General features: G+C 35.8%; 1 protein-coding gene across 1 annotated transcript in view; it reads right to left on the bottom strand.

The window, feature by feature from the left end:
* Alms1 (ALMS1 centrosome and basal body associated protein) overlaps positions 1 to 13367 on the bottom strand; it is a 226398-nt gene that overhangs the window by 179148 nt on the left and 33883 nt on the right. Inside the window, 1 exon segment of the mRNA XM_047522128.1 lies at positions 9799 to 9924. Within this exon segment, the coding sequence (XP_047378084.1) occupies positions 9799 to 9924 (126 nt within the window).

Raw genomic sequence — 13367 nt, 5'->3', positions numbered from 1 at the left:
CATAAAAAAAATAAAGTTATTGTGTCCATCTACAACTAAAAAGTATTTTAAAAAGTACTTTAAAACATCTAAAGTTGCTAAAAAAAATTTTTTTAATTGACAATACCTAAGATAGAGTAACTAGAACTCTCATGAAATTCTGGGAATGAAAGATAAGGCAGCTGCTTGGGAAATGTTTTGGAATTTTCTTATAAAGTTAAATATACAATTACCGTAACAGTCAGCAAATCCATTGCTAGGTATTTACTCAAAAAAAGTGAAGCCATATGTCAACTCAAAAACCTGCATATGAATAGAATACCATTCAGCACCAAAAATTAAAGAGAGTCACTCCAGGATCCTGGCCTTTCCCTCAGTAGGAAGCCGGTACAGCCCTCTTGGATTATCCTTGAAACAGAAGCCACCATCTTTAGGGGGGGCAACTCCCATCCTGAGACACCTGCTAGAGACTGGAAGCTCATTGTTAGGTATCTCTCCTGCATCAGGCTATGGAAGACTGGGAGGTTTGAATAGTATATGACTGTTAAATTGTAGATTTTTCTTTTTAAATTTTTTTTACTCTTTTAACTTTTTGTTAAGCTGTTTCCTCAGAGTCTCTTTCTTCCTTTTCTCATGCTAACAACCAACTTCTTTTGATTCTACTTTCAATCTTCCTATGATCTAGTACCTTTATACACTCTCTTCTTATCCCACTAACAGTTACATCCTACCCCCCCACTTCTCATCCTCTTTGTCCATCATCAGACATTGTGGACCTCATTGCAAACCTATTGGTTATACTGGCAATAATAATCGAACTCATCCTCTCTGTTTATTACAACAATACTGTTAACGTGTTCATAGGGACTATTTCGATTATGGCTGCATAACGTTTGTATTGGGTGCTGCTAATGTTAATCACTCCCTTAAAGGTGAGTTACTGGAAAACTGCAGGGTCACTATAAGCCTATAGAGGAGAAACTGCAATGACTCAGATCCACACTGCTAAAGGGGAAGATACATGAACAACATAAAAAAACAGGGGAAGAAAGTGTCCCAAACAAACCAAGACGCTATATTAATAGAATACAATGACAGCATGGCAGAAGAAATGTCAGAAAAGGAGTTCAGAATGCACTTAGTTAAAATGATCCACAAAGTGAAGGATGAGATAAAAGAGCAACTGCAGGCAATGAATGATCCCTCCAATAAACAGTTAAAAGAGCAAATGCAGGAAGTAAAAGATCATTTCAATAAAGAGATACAAATTCTGAAAAAAAAAATCCTTGAAATGAAGGAAACAATAAACCAAATTAAAAACTCAATAGAAAGCATCACCAACAGACTAGATCACATGGAAGACAGAACCTCAGACAACGAAGACAAATATTTAATCTTGAAAATAAAGTTGACCAAACAAAGAAGATGGTAAGAAATCATGAACAGAACCTCCAAGAATTATGGGATATCATGAAAAGACCAAATTTAAGAATTATTGGGATTGAGGAAGGCACAGAAAAAATAAACCAAAGGAATGAACAATCTATTCAGTGAAATAATACCAGAAAATTCCCCAAGCCTGAAGAATGAAATGGAAAATCATATACAAGAGGTTTACAGAACACCAAACACACAAAATCACAACAGATACACACCAAGGCACATTATAATGAAAATACTTAACATACAAAATAAAATAGAATTTTGAAGGCTGCAAGAGAAAAGTATCAGATTACATATAGGGGGAAACCAATACAGACATCAGCAGATTTCTCAGTTCAGACTCTAAAAGGTAGAAGGGCCTGGAACAACATATTTCAAGCTCTGAAAGAACATGGTTGCCAACCAAGAATCCTATACCCAGCAAAACTAACCTTCAGATTTGAAGATGAAATAAAATCCTTCCATGAATCCTATACCCAGCAAAACTAACCTTCAGATTTGAAGATGAAATAAAATCCTTCCATGATCAATAAAAGTTAAAAGAATTTACAAATAGAAAGCCTGTGCTACAGAATATTCTCAACAAAATATTCCAAGAGGAAACGAAAAACAACAATGAAGGTCAGCAAAGGAAGGCACTACCTTAAAGGAAAAACCAATCAAAGGAGAAAGCAAGTCAAGTTAAAAATCAAAAATAAGCCCAAATGACTGGGAATACAAATCATATCTCTATAAAAACTCTGAATGTTAATGGCCTAAACTCATCAATCAACAGACATAGACTGGCAGATTGGATTAAAAGAAAGACCCCAACAATATGCTGCCTTCAAGAGACTCATCTCATAGAAAAAGACATCCACACACTAAAGGTGAAAGAATGGGAAAAAACATACCACGCACATGAACTCGGTAAAATGCGGGGGTTCCATCCTCATATCAGATAAAGTAGACTTTAAGCCAAAGTTAGTCAGAAGGGCTAAAGAAAGACATTTCATAGTGTTTAAAGGAATTATGCATCGGTAAGACATAACAATCATAATATTTATTCCCCAAACAATGGCACAACCACATACATCAAACAAATCCTTCCCAATTCCAGGAACCAAACAGATCACAACACAATAATCCTAGGTGACCTTAACACACCGCTCTCACCACAGGATAGATCCAAACAGAAACTGAATAAAGAAACCTTAGAACTCAATAACACAATCAATAACTTAGACTTAACAGACATATATAGAATATTCCATCCATCAATGAGTAAATACACTTTCTTCTCGGCAGTACATGGATCCTTCTCTAAAATAGACCATATGTTATGTCACAAAGCAGCTCTTAGTAAATACAAAAAAATAAAGATACTACCTTGTATTCTTGTATTCAGATCATAATGGAATGAAATTAGAAATCAGTGTTAAAATAAAAGACAGAAGCCTGGAGACTAAATAATACGCTATTGAATGATGCATGGATAACAGAAGACATCAGGGAGGAGATTTTAAAAATTCTTAGAGGTAAACCAATACAATGTATCAAAATCTCTGGGACACTATGAAAGCAGTAGTAAGAGGAAAATTCATTGCATGGAGCACATTCACCAAAAGAATAAAAAGTCACAAATAAATGACCTAATATTACATCTCAAAGACCTAGAAAAAGAAGAACAAATCAACACCAAAAAGTAGAAGACAGGAAATAATTAAAATCAGAGCTGTAATCAAAGAAATGGAATCAAAAGAAACAATTCAAAAAATTGACAAAACAAAAAGTTGATTCTTTGAAAAAGTAAACAAATTGATAACCCTTAGCCACACTAAGGAAGAAAAGGACAGAGAAAACTCAAATTACTAAAATTCATGAGGAAAAAGGAAATATCACGACAGACACTACTGAAATACAAAATACAATTAGAAGCAATTCTGAAATTCTATACTCCAAGAAAATAGAAAATCTCAAAGACATTGACAAATTTCTAGAGACATAAGATCCTCCCAAACAGAATCAGGAGGACATACACAATTTAAACAGATCAATTTCAATCAATGAAATAGAAGAGGTCATCAAAAGCCTACCAACCAAGAAAAGCCCAGGACCAGATGGATTGTCATTCAAGTTCTACAAGACCTTCAAAGAAAAACTAATACCAATACTCCTCAAAGTATTCAATGAAATAGAAAAGGAAGGAACCCTTCCAAACTCATTCTATGAAGCTAGTATCACCCTGATACAAAACCAGACAAAGACTCATCAAGGAAAGAAAACTTTAGACCAATATCCCTGATGAACACAGACACAAAAATACCTAACAAAATTCTGACAAAGCACATACAAAACATAGGGCACCTTGATCAAGTGGGATTCACCCCAGGGATGCAAGGTTGGTTCAACATCCAAAAATCAATAAATGTAATTCATCACATCAATAGACTTAAAGAATCATATAATTATTTCAATAGATGCAGAAAAAGCATTTGATAAAATACAGCACCCCTTCATTCTCAAAACACTAGAAAAAAAAAGGGGATAACAGGAACATACCTCAATATTGTAAAGGTTATTTATGTCAAGCCCACAGCCAACATCATTCTAAATGGAGAAAAACTGAAAGTGTTCCCTCTAAAAACCAGAACAAAGCAGGATGCCCTTTGACCACATCTTTTTTTTTTTTTAGTTGTAGATGGACACAATACCTTTATTTTATTTATTCATTTTTATGTGGTGCTGAGAATTGAACCGAGTGTCTCATACATGCTATGCAATCGCTCTACCACTAAGCCACAATCGCAGTCCCTTTCACCACTTCTATTCAACATCGTCCTTGAAACACTAGCAAGAGCAATTGGACAGACCAAAGAAATTAAGGGATATGAATAGGAAAAGAAGAACTCAAGCTATCACTATTTGCCAACAACATGATTCTATATTTAGAGGATTCAAAAAAACTCCACTAGAAACTTCTAGAACTAAAAAATGAATGCAGCAAAGTAGCAGGTTAGAAAATCAACATGCATAAATCTAATGCATTTCTATTCATAAGTGATGAATCCTCTGAAAGAGAAATCAGGAAAACCAATCCATTCACAATTGCCTCAAAAAAAAAAAAAAAAAATACTTGGGAATCAATCTAACAAAAAGGTGAAAAACCTCTGAAAACTACAGAACAGTAAAGAAAGAAATTAAAGAAAACCTTAGAATATGAAAGCTCTCCCATGTTCTTGGATAGGCAGAGTTAATACTGTCAAAATGGCCATACTACTAAAGGAGCTATACAGATTCATTGCAATTCCAATTGAAATCCCAATGACATTCCTCATAGAAATAAAGAAAGCAATATAAACTTCATCTGGAAAAAGGAGAGATCCAGAATAGCCAAAGCAATCTTGAGCAGAAAGAGTGAAGCAGGAGGCATCACAATACCAGACCTTAAACAATACTATGAGCAATAGTAACAAAAGCAGCATGGTACTGGCACCAAAATAGACAGGTAGATCAATGGTACAGAATAGAGGACACAAAGACAAACCCACATAAATATAGTTATCTCATACTAGACAAAGGTGCCAAAAACATACAATGGAGAAAAGATAGCTTCTTCAACAAATGGTTCTGGGAAAAATAGAAAGCTATATGTACCAAAATGAAATTAAACCCCTATCTCTCACCCTGCACAAAACTAAACTCAAAATGGATCAAGGACCTAGGAATTAAACCAGAGAGCCTGCACCAAACAGAAGAAAAAGTAGGCCCAAATCTACACTATGCTGGCTTAGGACCAGACTTCCTCAACAAGACTCCCAGAATGCGAGAAATGGAAGCAAGAATCAATAATTGGGATGGATTCAAACTAAAAAGTTTTTTCTCAGCAAAGGAAACAAAAATGTGACAAGAGGGCCTACAGAGTGGGAGAAAATCTTTTCCACACACTTCAGATACAGCACTAATCTCCAAAATTTATATAAAGAATTTTAAAAACTTTACACCAAAAATTCAAAGAACCCAAACAATAAATAAGGAACTGGGAAGACACTTTACAGAAGAAGATATACAGGCGCTCGAAAAATAAGTTGATAAATAGGTGTCCAACATCTCCAGTAAATAGAGAAATGCAAATCAAACCATCCGAGGATTTCATCTCACCCCAATTAGAATGGCTGTCATCAAGAACACAAGCAATAAAAGGTGTTGGCGTAGATGTGAGGAAAAAAGCACACTCCTACATTGCTGGTGGAGTTGCAATTGGTGTAGTCACTCTGGAAAGCAGTATGGAGATTCCTCAGAAAACTTGGAATGGACCCACCATTTAACCCAGTTATCCCACTCCTGGATTTATACCCAAAGGATTTAAAATCAGCATACTATAGTAACATAGTCACATCAATGTTATAGCAACTCAGTTCACAATAGCTAGATTGTGGAACCAACCTAGATGCCCTTCAATAGATGAATGGAATATTATTCAGCCACAAAGAATAAAATTATGCCATTTGCAGGTAAATGGATGAAGGTGGAGAATATCATGCTAAGTGAATAAGACAATCTCAAAGAAACAAAGGATGAATGTTTTCTCTGATGAGTGAATGATGATACATAAGGGCAGGGGTCAGCAGGGGTAGTTAGAGAAGAATGGAGGAACTTTGAAACTTTGAATTGTGTAGCAGGAAATGAGGTGGGGAGAGGGTGGGAGAGGGAAAGATAGTGGAATGAGACGGACATAGTTACCCTATGCATATGTATGAATACACAAATAGTGTGAATCTACATCATGTACAACCATAGAAATAAAAAGTTTTACCCTATTTGTGTACAATGAATCAAAATACAGTCTGTAAAAATAAAATTTTTTTAAAATGATTAGTTAATTTTTTCAAAAGTACCTAACTACAAAAAAAAAAAAAAAAATTAAAGAGGACCAATTATTGGTACATGCAACATGGGTGAATCTCAGAAGCATGTATCAAGTGAAATAAGCCTGATACAAAAGTCTACATACTGTATAATTCAGAAAAGCAAAAACTACAGGGGTAGAAATCCAATCAGCATGGGAGGAGCACTAAGAAACTTTGGGGGCGATAGGAACATTGTATATCTCAAGGTACTGGTGTTTACGTGACCATATGTATTTCTCAAAGCTCACTGAAAAACCAATATATCTATCTCAAAGACTGAATTTTGCTCTATTTAATTTATACATCAATAACCCTGACTTTAAAAAAAGAGAGTAAGGAAAGAGGAAATAGAAACTGTAGATCATTCTTGCAAATTTCACTATAACAGGGCCAAAATATTAAACTGAGTCATGGCTAGAAGGAAAGAGAAAGTGAGACATTTGTATTGAAGGTACTGGGGTCTGATTTAGAATAAGATATATTCCAAGTTGTATGATCATACCAAAATGGATTGTACTGTTATGTACAATTTAAAAGAACCAATTTTTTAAAAAGAAGAAGAAAGAAAGATCTGAAATTGCTTGGTTTTGTAACAAAACTACAATGACCTTAATCCTTTCATGAGGCTCAAGACTTTTTAATCCTAATCGTGTCCTGAAGTTCCCACCTCTCAATAATATTGCATTGGGGATTAAGTTTCTGATACGTGAACTTTGGGAGACACATTCAAACTAAATGGGTAAAGTAAGTTGAAATGAAAAAAAAAAACTAAAAGAGGAAGAAATGTAGCAAGAGCTACAGTTTCCAGTGACTAAAGAGAGGTAATTAACATGATGGCATCAAGGATAAATAATGCACAGAAAAATCAGAATGAAAAAAGAAGGCAGAAAACAAAGTGGCATAATGTTCCAGCTATTCTAATGAACAGAGACATAAAGCAGAACTGGAAGTGCTTTAGGCTCTATCAGAGTTCATATTCTATAAATCAAGAAAATAGGAAAGCACCAATTTTTAAACTGTGTTCTACCATCAACATGCTGCTATGGTTTAAATATGGTTTGTCCTCTAAGAGTTCAGGTGGTAGAGGCTTGGTCCCCAGTGTGGTAGTATTAAGAGGAACCTTTAAAAGGTGGTCCTAGTGCAAGATAATGAGATCATTACAGACACTTGCCCTCAGAAGGGATTAATGATTATATCACAGAGTGAGTTTCTTCTCATGAAAGTAAGTTAAAAACAGTTTTCATGGGTTGGGATTGTGACTCAGTGGCAGAGTACTCGCCTAGCATGTGTGAGGCATTGGGTTCCATCCTCAGCACCAAATAAAATAAATGAATAAAATAAAGTACTGTGTCCATCTACAACTAAAAACTATATATTTTTAATTTTTTTTTTAATCAACAACAACAACAACAAAAAAAAACAGTTCTCATTGTTGTAAGAGCAAGATTGGTTCCTACCCTCTCTTGGTCTTTCTGACTCACCATCTGATCTCTTCTGTACACATTCCCACCACTGTGATGCCATCCACCCTAAGACCCCTCACCAGAGCTAAGTATACGTCAGTGCCATGCTCTTGAATCTCTACAATTTTGTATGCTAAATAACCGTTGTTTTCTTTATAAAATACTCAGTCTCGGGTATTTTGTTAAAATAACAAAACATAGATTAATAAGTATGCTGTCAGGGAATATCAATCTATTTAGGAATATAAACTGTATTAGTCTCCTAGGGTTACCATAACAAAAGGTCAAAAACCAGATGACTTAAAACAACAAAAATTTACTCTCTGTTTCCAAGGCCAAAAGTCTGAAATCAAGGTGTTGGCAGAGCACACTCCTTCTGAACCTTATAGGGGAATTCCTTTCTACTTTGACATTCTGGCAACCCCTGGCATTCCCTGGCTTCTGGCAGCATAACTACAATCTCTGCCTCCAATTTCACATGACTGTCCTCTTCCCTGTGTGCTTTCTCTTCACATGGCGTTCTCTTAAAATGATCCCAGCCATATTAGATGAAGGGGCTATCTTACCCCATTATGGCCCCATCTTAACTTAATAAGCACATCTACAATCACCTTATTTCTAAAAAGGTCACATTATGAGATACTGGGCATTAGGATTTCAAAATATCAATAAGAGGACACAAAAAACTTAATCCATAACAATCCCCTTTTATTTAATGGCCCCTGAGTATTGTACTTTGCCTGATCAGGACTTCTCTTAACTCCTCTCTCTCTCCCCTTTTCTCCATATCTTGCATTTAATAGGTACCCACTGCAATTTAGGGAACATTGAAGATACTGGAAGAATTCCCAATACTCAAGTTATCAGAAAATTAACCTTCAATATTTAACCATTATGACTAAGGCTACATTTCCTTCCAGTAGCCATATATGAGACTTTCCCATCTGCTCATGATTCTTCTATTTCTTCTAAGTTTATGACTACATTCTAGTTCAGGGGTTCTCAAAGCATGGTCTGAGGATCCCTGGGGGTCACTGACATGCTTTCAGGCAAACAATGATGTGCACCCTTTTCTAAGTATATATGGCAAGTCAGATTTCCTTCATATATTTAAACCAAAACAAAATATCCCAACAGACTAATTGCAGAAGCAGATGTAAAAACATAATGATGATAGTTAGTTTATGTATCAAAAGACTGGGTCAGGTAGTAATCAGATATTGGTTAAACATTATTCTAAGTGTTGTTTGCAAGGGTATGTTTAAATGAGTAGACTAAATAAGGATTTGCCCTCCCCAATGTGGGTAGGCCTAATCTAATCCCATAAAACCCCCCCAAAACAAAAGGAAGTCAAAAGAGAATTAGTTCTGGTATCTCCAAGCTGAAACATTGGTCTTCTGCCTTCAGACTCAGATTGCAACTTACACTGTGGGCTCTAAACGTTGTTAGGCCTTGGACTCAAGACAGAAACTATATACTGTTCCTGGGTCTTCAGTTTACAGATGTTGGGACTTCTCAGCCTCCATAATTATATAAGCCAATTCCTTAAAATAAAGCCAATCTGTGTGTGTGGTATGTGCTTATATATCACTATCCTATTGATTCTATTTCTCTGAAGAAGCCTAATACACCAATAGTCTCCAATTAAATCATATATTAAAGAAATCTATAAAAATGTTAAACAATGCTACTCTCTCACTTTTGTTTGAGAAGTCATTTTTCACTTTAAAACACATTTTTGGTAGTATATATGGGTTTATAATTCTAAACTAAATATTTTAATTTGAAAATTTATTGTATGCTAATATCTATATAACCATGTAAAAATCTCTTTAGAATACTTTTAAAGAACGTAAAGGGTCCTAAGGCAAAAAAAAAAAAAAAAAAAGTAAACTGCTATTCTACATAAGTTACAAGATCTATTAGAAAACTGGAATAGTAACTACCTCTTAACAATGCTTCACAGAACTTCTTGTATGCTAACCAAAAGAAAAAAAAGTTTGAGAATTCAACCCCAGACATACCTGATCATCCCCAGAATCCCACTGGACTGTTGTTTCTGATGAGGCTGCATTACTGTCGGAAATTCGTTTTCTAATATCGCCTTGAGGTGATTGTTGCCAATACATGACATGGGCCAATGGAAGAACCTGAAAGTCAGAAACAGACTTAGAGTAGTACCACAACCTGTACAATTAAACAACAATAAAATAACCTAATACTTAAATATACTTCTCAGTTTATAAACCACTTACACATAAATAACATTTTGGCTTCAAAACCTCTATCCAAGTTATTATCCTCACCTAAAAACAAGGAACCAAGGACTTAAGATTACCCGGTTAGGATCAAATATGCTTTCCAATAAACTACAACAGTTCCTTAACCTCCTATAAACCAAGAGTTTAAAAAAAAAAAAAAAAAAAAAAGCAGAAACAAGCAAGTTGTCTCTTTTTAAATCTTACTGCTTACAGCTAAGAAGTTGATTCTATTAGTAGGGGTTAAAAATCAACTCATAACATAGGGAATGAAAACAAAAGTCATGATCTTGTGTGATTCAGAGGTTGGGACAGATTCTCCAGCTGTTAAAAAACGCAAGAGAATTTGTGACCACTGTCCAAGGCTAAACCTGTACAAATTCAAAGATCAAAGGCAACCACACAAAAATGACCTGGATCAAATCACCCAATGGTTCAGGGAATGGTTCCAGAGATGTTTCCAATAACTCTGCAGAACAAGAACCCAAAGCTTCCTATGTGGTACCTTGTTCTAAAAGAAGCCACAGCAGCAAGGAAGCAACAATCACAAAAACAACAGAGAAAGGGGTGCAGAGAGAAACCAAAATAATACTCTGTTAAAAGCAAGATTACAAGGAGAGACAAGACAGTGGATTAGCAGGAAGTGGTTTTTTCTCATAGTTCCATGACTCTGGATGCAAACAGCAAGAAAACGACTTCTCTGTGAGGTGAGTGGGGTAAAAATACCCCACCCATACTCAATGTTGGACAGAGAGCATTGAAGACTGGGAGACTGGGGGTACATCAGACAAGGATAAGGAACAGAACTAGAGCTGAGCTCCAATCAGAAATTGGGAAAATTAATACACAAGTCACAAAAGATCAAAAGTACTGGGGATGTCTTGGCGTGGGGAATCCCAGGGATCTGGAGGGGTAACCTGACCAGGGTTGATCCTGAGCACGAGAGTCACAGTCTGCCAGCAACGAATAAGAAGCTGAAGCTGGAGACATTTTACTACCTCCTGAGACAAGGGCACAAACTCAGACCGGGAACTTAGGTCCGCATCAATTCAGGGGATGAAATCAATACTGAGAATCTGGCAGACACCAACTGCAAAGATGTAAACTGAGCCTAGCAAAGCAGAGAATCTCAGGAACTGAGAATTTCTGGCATGGAGACCATTTTGCCTGGGGTAATACAAGATCACAGAGGCCTGAGAAAGTCAGCCCTCTCCCCTTGAACCCTGTAGGCTCGCAGGACCAGTGGCAGAGAGAAACTGAAGGTGGGGTGACTGAACTCAGTGATCCAAAACAAGACATGACAGACCAAAAAGGACAGTATCCCTGAAAAACAGAACTGGTGGAATACGGACTCCCCTTTCCTCTGAGTGTGCCCTGAGGAGAGTAGGGGGAAAAAATCCTCCAAGTGTGTTGGTTCATTAGCACCTGATGACTCCCCACCCAATAAAATACCTGTGGCCAATACCAGACCTAATCCCCACCCCTGGGAGCTTCACTTGCAGAAATTCTTCTCACAGAACCCAGCAGCAACAATACCCTGGAAGTGAAGCAGAAAGCATCTTCCACAGCACTCACACAATCCTGCTAAGAAGGGAAGCTGAGAAACACAAGGGCAGTTTGGCACAGATGGCCGGCCAAGTTCTCTCATTGGCTATTTTGTTTTTGTTTTGTTTCTGTATGCTGAGTGATACATGTTGGACATTTATACATTGCACTCATTCATTTTTGTTTCTGCTTTTCACTTTTAGCATTTCTTGAAGGTATTTATTTTTTGTGCTGTTTTTTGAAGGTTAAGGTTTGATTACTATATTTTGGATTGATATTTAATGTATCTTTCACAATTTCTAATGTATCTTTGTTTCTATTTCTTTTTTCTTGCCAATAGCCAACTCTATTGCTCTCTCACTCTTCCTTTCTTTTACTTCTATGTTTTGTTGTTGTTGATATTCCCCTCAAAAACATGGTCTCTGCATTTTCCCTATTCAGCTCTCGAACCTACAAACTGTTTTCTACCCAATCTCTTCTTTCCTCTTAAAGAACTCTATCTTGAACTGGATACTTACACATATTTATGTATCTTTACTGTTTCTCATTTCTAGCATTTTCTGAGGGCAGTTATTCTTGATAGATCAATATTTTGAGGACTAAGATATACTGACTGACTAGGATATATTGATCTTTTCTTGTAATCTTATACTTTTTTGAATTTTTCAATTTTTTACTATTTAATTTTTATTATGTATTTTTTTCTCACTTATTGGTTTCCATCAACTCTCTTCTCTCTTTTCATCTACTAACAGTCAATCTCTACTTTCTCTCTTTCATTCTTCCTTTAATTTTTTTACTTCTATTTCTCTCCTCCTCCCTCATACTCATCACATCCTACATCACTTCTGTTCTATCCCTGGTCACCACATGAAATTGTAAACCCTTTTGTAAACTTACTGTTTTCATCATGGGCAATAACTAATATCATTTCTGGATTATTCTGATAAACAACACTGTAGATTTATATCGAGCTATTTGGCTTAATGCTGTAAATTGTTTTCATTGGTTGTTATAAATTGTGTATAAAGTACTATAAGTCCACAGGGTATAAACTCACTGCCTCAAGTTCAACTGTTGATGGGTAGCACACATAAAACAATATGAAAAAAGCAAGGAAGCAAATCACTCCCAATAAACAAATATTTCCAGAACAGAATCCTCGACACCACAGTGAGAAATGTCAGAAAAGGTTAGATTTTCATAGTTATCTGTGAGGTAAGGACAATGTAAGTGAGAAATTCAGGAAGCAAAAGATCACTTCAATAAAGAGATTCTGGGGAAAAAAATCAGAAAATCAAAATGAAGGGACTTGATAAACCAATCAAAAATTCATTGGCAAGAATCACCACAGAATGGATCACTTGGTAGAACAGTTTCAGAAAATGAAATATAAAAAACAATAATCTGAAAAATAAAGTTGAGCATGAAGAAAAAATGTTGAGACCATGAAACAGAACTTCCAAGAATATAGGATACCAAGAGAAGACAAAATTAAAGATTTATTGGAATGGATGAAGGCTTCAGAAACAAACCAAAAGGAATGCAATTTTTTAAATGAAATAATATCAGATAATTTCCCAAACTGAAAGAATAAAATGGAAAATCAAATACAGGAGGCATACAGGATGCCGAATATAAAAATTACAACAGACCCACACAAAAGCACATTATTATGAAAATGCCTAACATACAGAATAGTACAGAGTCTAAACACTGTCAGAGAAAAATCAATTAGAGGAAAATCAATTCAGATCTCAGCTGATTTTTCAACCTAGCCTGTTAAAAGC

This window comes from Sciurus carolinensis, chromosome 13 (assembly GCF_902686445.1).
Source record: "Sciurus carolinensis chromosome 13, mSciCar1.2, whole genome shotgun sequence".
In the NCBI taxonomy this organism is placed as follows: Eukaryota; Metazoa; Chordata; class Mammalia; order Rodentia; family Sciuridae; genus Sciurus; species Sciurus carolinensis.
This window is presented reverse-complemented; position numbering and strand designations above follow the sequence as displayed.